General features: G+C 36.7%; 1 protein-coding gene across 1 annotated transcript in view; it reads left to right on the top strand.

Moving 5' to 3' along the window:
• Positions 1 to 12,205, top strand: part of LOC150099067 (EF-hand domain-containing family member B-like) — a 175,142-nt gene that overhangs the window by 137,792 nt on the left and 25,145 nt on the right. Inside the window, exon 5 of the mRNA XM_090405805.1 lies at positions 5,796 to 6,027. Within this exon, the coding sequence (XP_090261931.1) occupies positions 5,796 to 6,027 (232 nt within the window). The remainder of the gene's footprint in view (positions 1 to 5,795; positions 6,028 to 12,205) is intronic.

Consider the following 12,205-nt stretch of genomic DNA (forward strand, 5'->3'; position numbering starts at 1 on the left):
AGTATGTAACAGAGGGCACACGAGGATTAAGGGTCTTGGATTTGGTCATCTCATCAGAGGATATAATTACCAATGAGGTGTCAAATCATCCACCAATTGGTGAGAGTGACCATGATGTGATTATTTGGGTGGTTGCCAGCAGTGCGAGGACCTCTGTGGGAAAAGGTTTTATGTGGAACTACAAGGGGGGGGGGTGATTATGAAGAACTCAGGAGACAGCTTGCAGGTGTAGCATGGAATGAGGAGTTAGCTGGAAAAGAGATCAATGCAGCTTGGGGGATTTTCAAAAAAAAATATTTAGTAGATGCAATGTCTGAACGTGTACCATGGGTAAGAAGGATAAATAAGGTAGGTGTTAGATGGATGAATAAAGAGATTAAGCATGCAATACAGAGAAAAAGGGCATTATGGAGGCAGCATAAGAGAAGTGGAAGTAACCAATTTCATGAGGTCTACAAAGACCAGGCAAGGAGGGTGACTTGGTTGGTGAGAGTGGCTAAAGAGAGGTATGAACAGCAGTTAGCTAATTAAGCCAAAAAGAATCCTAGGGAGTTCTTTCGATATGTAGACAGCAAAAGAAAGAATGATTATGGAAGGATGACATTGATTGGAGGAAATGGCATAAAGACAGCTGTTGTAGAATTTGTGGTGGAGATACTTAATGAGCAGTTCATAAAGATCTTTCAATCTTGTGAATGTGACTTCATGGAGAGATTAAGAGCAGTTGATGATGGGGAGGAGAGACTGTCTGTAAGTGAGCAAGAGGTGTTTGGAGAGTTGAGTAAACTAGATGTAAATAAGGCTGTGGGACTTGATAATATATCATCGCGTATTCTGAAGGAATGTGCCAGAGAGTTGACACCTCCCTTGACATATTTTTTTTTTAATACGAGTCTTGCACTTGGTCAAGTTCCTAAAGAGTGGAAGGAGGGCAAGATTGTGCCACTTCATAAAGGAGGTGATCGAACTCAAGCATCAAACTGTAGACCTATCTGTGTGTCAGGTGTTGTGGTTAAGTTGTTGGAGAAGCTTGTGAGAACTAGGATCCAGAGTTGGGTTGACAACAGTGGTATAATCTTTGATGGACTGCATGGATTTGCTAAGGGAGGTCATGTTTTAGTAATCTACTTACTTATAATAAAGTGACTGCTTCCTTGGACAGAGGAGAAGGATACGCAGTAATATACTTGGATTTTGCAAAAGCTTTTGATAGAGTACCTCATGATAAGTTGACAGTCAAACTAGAGCAGATGGGGTTGGATATTAGATTAGTGCATTGGATTGGAGACTGGCTATCTGATAGGTATCAACAAGTTGTGTATGGGGGTGCAATATCCAGGAAAAGGAAAGGTACTAGTGGAGTGCCTCAGGGGTCTGTTTTAGGGCCATTACTATTTAACTTGTATATTAATGATATTGGCGAAGATTTGGATGGAGACATTCAGTTGTTTGCAGATGATGCAAAGTTGAGACGAACCATAAAGAGTAGTGAAGATGTTGTGGCCTTGCAAGAAGACTTGAATAAATTGAGTGATTGGGCAAGCAAATGGGGATGTGAGTTCAATGTTGCAAAATGTAAGGTTTTAAAATTTGGAAAACAAAGATGGGATGCAGAATTTATGCTTGGTGAGAATATATTGTTGGAAGTAGAGGAAATAAGAGATCTGGGGGTGATAGTGGATAAGGATCTAAAATTTAGGGGACACATCGCCAAAATTGTGAAGACAACACAAAGACTTCTGGGAATAATGCGGAGGACACTGACGTGTAGAAGTAGGGAGATTCTTGTTCCATTGTATAAGGCTTTGATTATGCCACACATAGACTAGCCCAGATTTGGTCACCTGGTTTTCAGTAGGATGAAGAGATGTTGGAAAGGGTCCAAAGGCGAATGACTAAGGTAGTTTCTGAACTCTAGAATGTCGAGTATGAGGAAAGATTGAAAAGATGTAATTTGCAGAGTCTAGTGGAGAGAAGGAAGAGGGGGAGATATGATAGAGACCTACAAGTTGTTAAGGGGTTGTTATAGGATCAATGGTGGAGAAGTTCTACAGAGAATAGTGGGAGATCAGGGGAGAACCAGAGGTCATCCCTGGAAACTGTATAAAGAGGGTGTGAGTAGGGGAGTGAGAGGCAGGTATTTTTTGTGCAGAGTTGTGAGTGATTGGAATGCCTTGCCTGAGAGTGTAGTGTCTGCAAGGAGTTTGAATGTGTTTAAGACACAGTATGATGAGATGTGTGTGAGATAAAAGGACCTCCTAGATGAGTCTTTGACTCCATGAGGTCTTGTTTAATAATAATAATAATAATAATTCTTCAGGATGATCCAACAAGGGAACTACAAAACTGCACAAACAATCTGTTAAAGACTACATTTGAACTTCCGCACAATATTCGCCTTTCTTTATGCTCTCTACACCCTCTTATACCACACATTTATGGAGTTCCGAAGATCCACAAGGAAATCACTCCTCTTCGCCCAATTGTGGAAGTAATTGATGGTCCTACTTATAAGATTTCGAAAAATCTTGCAGAATACCTCAAGTGTTTCTCCAATAAATCTTCATCGTATATCAAAAATATTTCAATCAGTGAAAATGATATCATAGCAAGTGTTGACATTATCTCATTATTTAGCAACGTCCCTATGGAGGAGGAAGTAACATTACTAAAGGACAAATTGTCTAAAAAGATATTTGCTTTATTAAAGCATTATATTCAATTGGCTACTTCAGATATAGGGACCCCATTTACAAACATAACCAAGGCCTAGCAATGGGTCACCATTTATCCCGGTTCTAGCAAACATTTTCCTGGAAGATTTTGAAATGAAAGCCATATCGTCCTTCTCACTTAAGCCGAAACTTTGGAGACGTTATGTTGTCGACATTTTCTTCATTTGGAGTCACAGACACACATCTCTCGTGAATTTTCTTCATCTTAACAACCAGCATTCTAATATAAAATTCACTGCTGAACTAGAATGAAATAACTGCCTTCCATTCCTGGATGTATTTCTTACACGATACTCTGATAGATTTAAAATCTCTATATACAGAAAACCCACTCATACCAACAGATATCCGCACTGTCAATCTCATCACTTTCCCCCACAAAAGCTTGGAACTTTTTCTACCTTAGGACACAGAGCATGCTCTCTTTTAAATGAACCAGATGAGCTCAAAAAAGAAATTAATCACCTTTCTCTTATCTTTAAACAAAATAGATATTCTGAAAAAACGATTAAGAAATTTCTTCTGGATCTTAGGAGTGTACTACAGAAACTGCTGATTTTAAAGGTAGCATCTCAGTACCTTACATTAGTTCAGTCTCCAATAAATTGGCTAAAGTCCTTAAAAAATACAACATCAAGACGTTTTTCACTACATCCCTAAAGTCTGTTCTCTTATAAGCCATCCGAAGCCTATTAATCACAACCTGAAATGGATATTTCAGGTTGTGATTAATAGGCTTCGAAATATCCATTTCAGGTGTTTACAAGTTGTGGTGCAATTGTAATATTCCTTATTTTGGACAGATTAACAAATCTGTTGAACTTTGTATAGAGGAGCATAAGAGAGACATCTCCTATAAAAGATCACATGCATCTGCCCTATCCAGTCATGTTCTTTTCTCGAACAATCCTCATGATGATCTACAGAGTCACTCAGTTTGCTGGGATAAATCCGAAAACATTTTTCGCTGCAGTGATGAGTTTGAAAGGAAAATCGTGGAGTCCAGGGAAATCCTCCTTAATCCTCAACATTTGAACAACAATTTGAGTTACAACATCCCTGATAGCCATGCTGCAGTTGTTCAATACTGGCGTTCACAAGAACTTGCAAGCTCGCATGCAACAAACAATAGTGCATTAGATAGAACAACTTGGAAAAATACAATGTTTTTGTGTCAATTATGTATTGCATTTTTTGCCTGTAATTCTCAGTTTTTTGTAACTTCAATTTTTATTACTGTGTTCTAACTTTAGTGGATACCTGAAGAAGGCTGTAAAAGGCTGAAACTAGTTGTATCATTTTCATTAAAACTTCATATTTTATCTCGGTTTAAGTCATTAAATATTTATTCTTTAATATATATATATATATATATGTGTGTGTGTGGCGATTAGTTTTTACTCGGTTGTTATACATTTCAAAAAATAGATTCAATGACTCCAAGACCGAGATAACATATAAAGATTTTAATGATAAATACTACTAGTTTCGGCATATAGCAGCCTTCTTCAGGTATTTATAAAGGAAAGGAATACTAATAATCATTGAATTATTTAAACAAACTGGAAATTACAGGTACAAATTGCCTCACATAATCGATACATAAAAACGTTGTATTTTTCAAGTTGTTCCAACTGGCGTGCCATTGTTTGTTGCAATTGTGCATGCAAGTTCATGTGAACGCCAATATTGAATAACTGCAGCATGGCTATCTGGGATGTTATAACTTAAATTATTATTTAAGTGGACCGGGTTCAGTAGGATTTCCCTTGATTCTACGATTTTTCTTTCAAACTCATCTTCACAGCGAAAAATATTTTCTGATCTATTCCAGCATACAAGAGTGGCTTTGTTGGTCATGGCAATTTCACATATGGAATTCGATTGAAGATTGTTTGCATTTCAACTCAATTGTTATTTATGTTTTTATCTTTCGGTCGCATGATCTTTGGTTAATACCGCACCAATCATATGCACATCTTAATAACCTGCCATTGCTGTCTGTTCGCATTAGGCTTAATTACCGTAAAGGGAGAAAAGTCATAAAACAGAAAAATGTTCAGGGTCTGGTGCATAAAAATGTTTCGGGGCTGGGCCCCGGAGAGCCCGGCTGAATTTAATCACTGCCTCTGTTATTCATTATCTATATGGATCACATTATGAAGGAAAGTGGTATTAAACCTGATATGAAAATTGGAGATGTTAATCTCAGCTCTTTACTTTATGCAGAGATGTTATACCTCTAAATAAATCCAGTACAAGTTTGCAAGATTCTCTGACAGAATTGAATAACTGTTGTAATAAATTTGGTATGAATCTCACCAGTTTTTGTCTTTTTTGTTTCAGTCACTCCTATTATGTCGATCTGGTACTTACCCAATTCCTCAGCTAGCTCCATTTATTTGCCATTGACGCTTCTTATGTTGATAGCACCAATCTTTTACTCTGTTGATGTTGAGTTGGGGTGTGTTTCAGTATTTGTTCCAGTAGTAGCTTACTTTTTGATGTTCATCCTGGTTCCCTGGTGAAACTGGGCAACGCCCCAGCCGGCATGAAATTCTGTCGTGTTGTTCCATTCCTTCAGTATCCAGGTAGATACCTAACAGGGTGTACCATGAGAAGGTGAGGACTGGACATTAGGTTGGAAGGCCTGGTCGCTTCTCCGCATTCCATTAAAGGCTGTATGGAGGTCTTCTCTCAGTTATACATACAGCTTTGAACTTTTAAGTACCCAAATTTTTTCATATACAGACTCTTTCATATATTTCTTTTACTTATATTTTTATCATTTTCATCAATATTTTTTCATATAAAGTAAAAATGTAGTTCAACTTTAGCTTTTGGACACTAGTCTAATAAAGTGAGTGTAATAAACTTAACTCTGATTAGAAAAAACACTAAGTTACTTAAGGAATTTGAAAAAACTCGGCTGATGGCTAAACATAAATAACTTCCTAGCAAATTAATATTTTATTCTAGAAGAGCTTTATAACTGCATTTTTATTTGCATATTTGCAAGTTCTTTATTATAATGATTATTGTATTGCTTTTCTTTGAAAGGAATAAAATATTAGAGAATTTGCCAGAAAACTACCAGTTTGGAGTACGTATTGATCCAGAAAGACATATTATGGATCAGCTGTTGAGGGATCGCATCAGTGATCCAATTTTTATACCCAAGAGAGGAGCTCGAAAAAAACAAGCACTGTTAAACCAGTTAAGGAATAAATTAAAAATGGCTAATTATCAACACTTTAATGATCTCAGGACAGCCTTTTGTGAGTATGCTCAAGTAAGTTGCATTTATGTTAATGCTAAAATTAGGCTTATTGTTGACTTTCATCAAATACTGGTATTTTCAGAACAAATAGAAAATGTCCTGTCCTGTCAGGTGTCTTCTCCCTCTAGGAGATCATATACCATGTGTCTCCACTGTGTCCTACTCTATGCCTCTCTGCTGCACTCCTTGTAGGAAAAATGTTATTATTATTATTATTCAGGTCTCCATGGGGTCAAAAGACTCATCGTGGGAGGTTCTTCTTAGAAAACACAAAGTCTATTACTACTCCTTGAACTCACTGTCCGTTCTTGCTCTAACCACTCTCTCAGGCAGTGCATTCCACAGTTCAACCACACTCCATGCAAAGAAACCACTCCTCAGCCTCCTACTCCCAGCTTCCTTTCGTAACTTCCAGGAATGGCCCCTTGTCATTGCTCCTTTCTGCCGTTCCACAAAGCGAAAGGACTCCCCAATGTCTACCCTGTAACTGCCTCTCAACATTTTAAAAGTCTCGATCACATCACCTCTTCTCCTTCTATCCACCAAACTCTGCAGTCCACATTCCCTCAGTTGATCCTCATAACTGACATTGTACAGTCCTGAAACCATCTTTGTTATCCTTTACACAGTTAATTTATCCCCTTCAAATCCTGGGAACCAAGTTTGACTAACCCGAACATTTAAACCCATCTGCTGCAACTTAAATATTATCCTATCATGCAGCACTATGTCAAACGGCTTTGCAAAATCCAAAAAATGGCAGTATATGCCTTTCCCTCATCAACTGCTCTTGTCACTTTATTATAAAAGGCAATCATATTACTAAAGCAAGAGCACCCATTAACAAATTCATGTTGATTCTCACAGATAACATTATCCTCATCTGCCTACCACTGTATATAGTCCCTCACTAATTTCTCCAAGACCTTAACAACTATTGATGACACACAAACTGGCCTATAATTAGACACTTCCAGGTCTGCTACTGCCCATGTACAGCAGCAGCAGCACTATCTTACCTTCCTTCCGTTCCTTGGGTACCTTTCCTGCCACAAGACCTTTATTGAAGAGCCAAGTCAACGGAGCTGTCAGTTCTTTAGCACATTCTCTCAAAACCTGTGGTAAAATACCATCTAGTTCCACAGCTTTCCTGATATCCAGAGTACTCAGTATTTGGAACATACTCTCCTCTTGCCTAAACCCTGAATTTGCCCTTCTTCTTCTTCTTCTCTTCCGTCTAAGATGGATTGAGTCTTCTCTTGAGTAGGATCTTCCAGTCTTCTCTATTCCTTGCTGTTCGAAAAAGTTCTGCATCCCGAGATGTTCTTTATTAATTTCAGCCAGGTAATTCTGGGTCTTCTTTTTTCAGTTGGAAAAGTATTGATTAGGACGTTAGGAAGTCTATCTGCATCCATGCATACAGTGTGGCCAAACCATCTCAGTTGTTGTTTTCTAATTTTTTCTATTATTGTCTTTTTATACAATAGTTCTGACTGTGATGTTTGTTTTCTTTTCTATCCAACTTGTTCTATTTATTTTTCTTAAGCATTTCGTTTCAAATGCCTTTTTTTAACTGTCCACGCTTCTGCTCCATAGATGACTGTTGGTATAATTATTGCTTCATATAATTTGATTTTGGCTTGCTTAGATATCTTGTTTGTTTTCCAGATTTTCTGTAATTTTCCCATGGTGGTCCATCCTATCGCTATTCTGTGTTTGATTGTTTTGAGTTCATCAATTGTTTCTGTTATGATCCAATTTATATGAAGTGTCTACTTGTTCTATTTGTTCTCCGTTTAGGGTGGCTGAGATGGTAGTTCTGTTCCTCCCTATTTTCATCACTTTTGTCTTTTGTATATTTATTGTCATGTCATATGTTTTACAGGTTTCGTTTAGCTTGTTGATCAACTTTTGTAGTTCATTTGGGGTTCTTGCAAGAAGGGACGAGATCATCTGCATATTTGATATTATTTATGTTTAAACCATTGACATTGATTCCAGGCTCATTGTCTATTGCCTTCTTTACAACTTCTTCTAGATATATGTTGAATAGGCATGGGGATAATAGGCATCCTTGCATTACTCCTTTTTGGATCTCTGTGGGTTCTGTTGTGAGTGTGTCCTTTTTAATTATTGCATTTGTCTTAAAGCAATATTTTATCAGAAACTGTATTACATATTTGTCTATTGCTTTTTCTAGTATAATTTTAAGAAGGATTTCTCTGTTGATGTTATCGAAAGCTTGTTTAAAGTCCACAAAACAACAATATAGTTCTTTATGATCTTCCAGGCTAAGCTCTGCTAGTTGGTGCAATGTGAAAATCTGGTCTATTGTTGAATAGTTTCCTCGGAAACCATGCCTATGCCTATCAGTTCTTCATAAGTGTTTTTCAATCTGTTCTGTATAATTCTTATTAATATTTTATAGGTGTGAGGGAGTAAATTGATTGGTCTGTAATTTCTGCAGTCTCTTTTGTCTCCTTTCTTGTATATTGAGATGATCTTTCCATTTCTCCAGTCATCTGGGATCTCTCCTGTTTGTAGTATTTTATTGAATAGGGTTGTTAAATATTCTGTTGATGTGCTGTCTCCATATGACCACAGTTCAGTAGGGATAGTATCAATGCCTGGTGCTTTATTGTTTTTCATCTGTTTTATTGCGTATCTAACTTCTTGTAAAATTTTTGGGTGGTCATTATTTTCTTCTATTGTTGGCATTGTAGTTTTGTTTCCTTGGTGGAAGATAGTCTTAAAATGGTTTGACCAGATTTTTTTTATATATTCAGTATTCCCGGTCTCAGTCATCTTGTTGTTTATCATTGTTACTACTTTTGCTGAGAATTCCTTTGTAATTTCTCTTACAGTATCATGGAAGACTTTTAGTGGCATTTCTTAGCTTTTTCTTCTAACCATTTTTCTTTGGCTTTTTTGCATAGGTTATGAACTTTATTTTTTTAGTGCGCTGTATTTTTCTCTATTCTCTTCATTGTTTTGTTGGTTTACAAGTATCTTGGCCTCTCTTTTCTCTTCTATGGTAGCTATGATTTCTTGGGTTATCCACTGTTTATTTATTTTGGGTTTGGAACCTAGAGTGTCTTTTGCAATTGATAACACTGTTTCTTTTCCTTCTTCCCAGTATTTTCTGCTTTTCTGGAAGATGGAGGGTTTTAATTTCAAACACATCTGTTCTAAAAATCGACTTCTGCTTGAGCTATCTTTTAGTTTTGATAGGTTGATGTTTTCTTCTTTTCTGATATTATTTTTCCTGTTGAATTTTATCTTCAGTTTGGCTGTTAATATTTCGTGGTCAGGGTCAAAATCAAAACTTCTTAATGTTCGTACATAATTTACTGATCTTTTCCATTGTTTGTTTATGATGATATAATCTATGCAGTTCTTTATATTACCATCTGGGGATGTCCATGTATATTTATTATTAGGGTGTTGATAGAACAGTGTGTTTGTAATCATTAGATCATTTGCTTTACAGAAGCGGAGTAATTGTTCTCCTCTGTCATTAAGCTCTCCGTATCCAAATTTTCCCATCACATCTTTTTTGTCCGCTGTGAACTGTCCTATTTTAGCATTAAAATCTCCCATCATTGTCATGAGTTCTCTATTTTTGGGATTATCTATTTCCTGTTGTAGTTCTTCAGAGAAATTTTCTATTTCTTCCTCTGAATGGTTACTGTCTGGTGCATGTATTTGGATTATATTAATTGTTTGAGCTTTTTCTTTTGCTTGAAGTTTGGCTGTTATTATTCTAGGAGATACTGGGTTTATTTCAATTACTGAGTGTGTAAGTTTCTTTTCAATTAATAATGCAACTCCTCTTGCCCTATCCATCTAGTATTAAAACCTTCTTCTCCAGGATGAAATACTCCAATAAAGTGCTCATTGAACAACACTATGTCATCTGCATCAGTCACTTTATTCTCATTTTTATCCCACAATGTCATTCTTTCACAGTCATTTCTCCTCCTACTGGCCAAATAGCTAAAAAATTCCCCCACAATTTTCTTTGGATCTTAGTGCCAATCTCTTCTCATATTCTAGTTTTGCCTTCCTCATCATACTAGTCACTCTCTTGATCTGATCTTCTATATTTTTCATCCACTCCAGTCTTTGTCTCTTCCTCTCCTCTTTCCCTCAACAGTTTCTTTGAGATTTCTAAGAATATGTCCAAAATAGCAAACTTTTTTCTTTTTAATTTCTGTTATCAGACTTCTGTTCATCATCTCTAGTATCTCTTTGTCTTTCCATGATATCCTCATAATTCTTCGCAACATCTACATTTCAAAGGCTTCCAGTTTTTTTACACTTAGATTGGAGAATGTCCAATATGAATTTAACATGTCTCTACTCCATATAATAATGTGGACCATATGTAACATTTAGAGATTCTTACTCTTGTTTTCAGATTTAATTCTCTAGATGTCAGCAGATTTTTCATATTATTGAAAGATGACCTTCAGATTACCCTCAAGGGCTCTTTAGTGATTATGGGAACGGCAAACTCGAGGTATCTGATGCTGGACCATGCCTTACTATATGTAATATACATCTGTATATTATCTGTAGATTGGTCCCTACCAGAACCATCACCAGATTAGATCACACCCTGAGGCACACAATTAAATATCGACTCTGATGGATTATAAGACAAATATATATGACAAATATAAACAAAATATATTGCTATTTTGTTTTTATTACAACAGAAACGTTAATGCAAAACAATTACGTAATAATATTAATTAAATGTTTGCTCTATGGGGATATCGCACAATAAAACTGTTCGCAAATAATTTTTAATCAGTTTAAGCTTGGAAAAACTTCTTTCCACACTTGCTACGCTAACAGGAATTGTTAACAATATCCTTAGAGAGGTAGTTATGTTGGGATTTTGGTTATATATATATATATATATATAATATATATATTATATATATATGTCTATGTCTGGTCATCGACTTATGACCTATGCGACTTACGACCACAAAAAAAATTAATTAATTAATTAATAAATGAATAATAAATCAGGCAGCTGCACATACAATAACTATGGGATACGATAGTTATCTTACGATAACCCGCGTACGATAACTATCTCTCACATACACTTAGTCGCTTTCAAGCATCTGTTGTGTGTGGTGTATTAATTAAAATTCTACTGAAATACTACCCATAAAATGTCTAGTAAAAGGAAAATGCCTTCATCTACAGATATGCCAGCTAAGAAGTCAAGGAAAACTATTGATTTAGAGTGCAAAATGAAAGTTATCCAGAAGTATGAAGGCGGAAAGAAAGCGAATACGATAGCATGTGACTTGAAGTTATCACATTCCACGGTATCGGTGATACTTAAGGACAAAGAAAGAATTCGGGAAGCTATGAAAGGTTCCGCACCTATGAAGTCTACAATTTTAACCAAACAACGACAGGGACCCATTCGCCATAATCGCGCTGGAGACGATTACACAGAAGATTTTCAGGCTAGTATAGGATGCATTTTAAAAAAAGATTTGCTTTGCATAATGTAAGTGTCACAGGAGAAGCTGGAAGTGCAGATGAAGATGAAGCCCAAAAATTCGTTGATAGTTTCGACTCTTTAATCAAAGAAGAAGGTTATCTACCGGAACAAATATATGTAACGTAGATGAAACCGGCTTGCAATGGAAATGCATGCCTAATCGTACGTACATACACCAAGAAGCAAAAAGGATGCCAGGATTCAAAGCTTTTAAGGATCGGTTGACTTTGTTGCTTGGGGCGAATGCCGCGGGTTTTAAGCTGAAGCCTTTTCTCATTTATCGTTCAGAAAACCCTCATTTAAGCACAGCATTTAAGCACATCAACAAACACAGACTGCCAGTTTACTACCATTCAAACCCTAAAACTTGAATGACTCAAACTGTTCGAAGACTGGTTCATGAACTGCTTTATTCCCCAGGCTCGTGAATATTGAGTGGAGAGAGGTATCCCTTTCAAGATTTTATTGATTATGGACAATGCCCCTGGCCACCCTCCTCATCTGGATGACCTTCAACATGATGTTAGAGTGGTTTTTATTCCATCTAACACAACCGCTCTCATTCAACCCATGGATCAGGGTGCTATTTCAGCATTCAAGGCTCACTGCCTCAGAACGACATTTGCATAAGCCATCGAAGCGATAGATTCTGATGCT

The sequence above is a fragment of the Typopeltis vanoorti genome, chromosome 15 (assembly GCF_054136105.1).
Source record: "Typopeltis vanoorti isolate ZY-2024b chromosome 15, IOZ_Tvanoo_1.0, whole genome shotgun sequence".
Taxonomy (NCBI): Eukaryota; Metazoa; Arthropoda; class Arachnida; order Uropygi; family Thelyphonidae; genus Typopeltis; species Typopeltis vanoorti.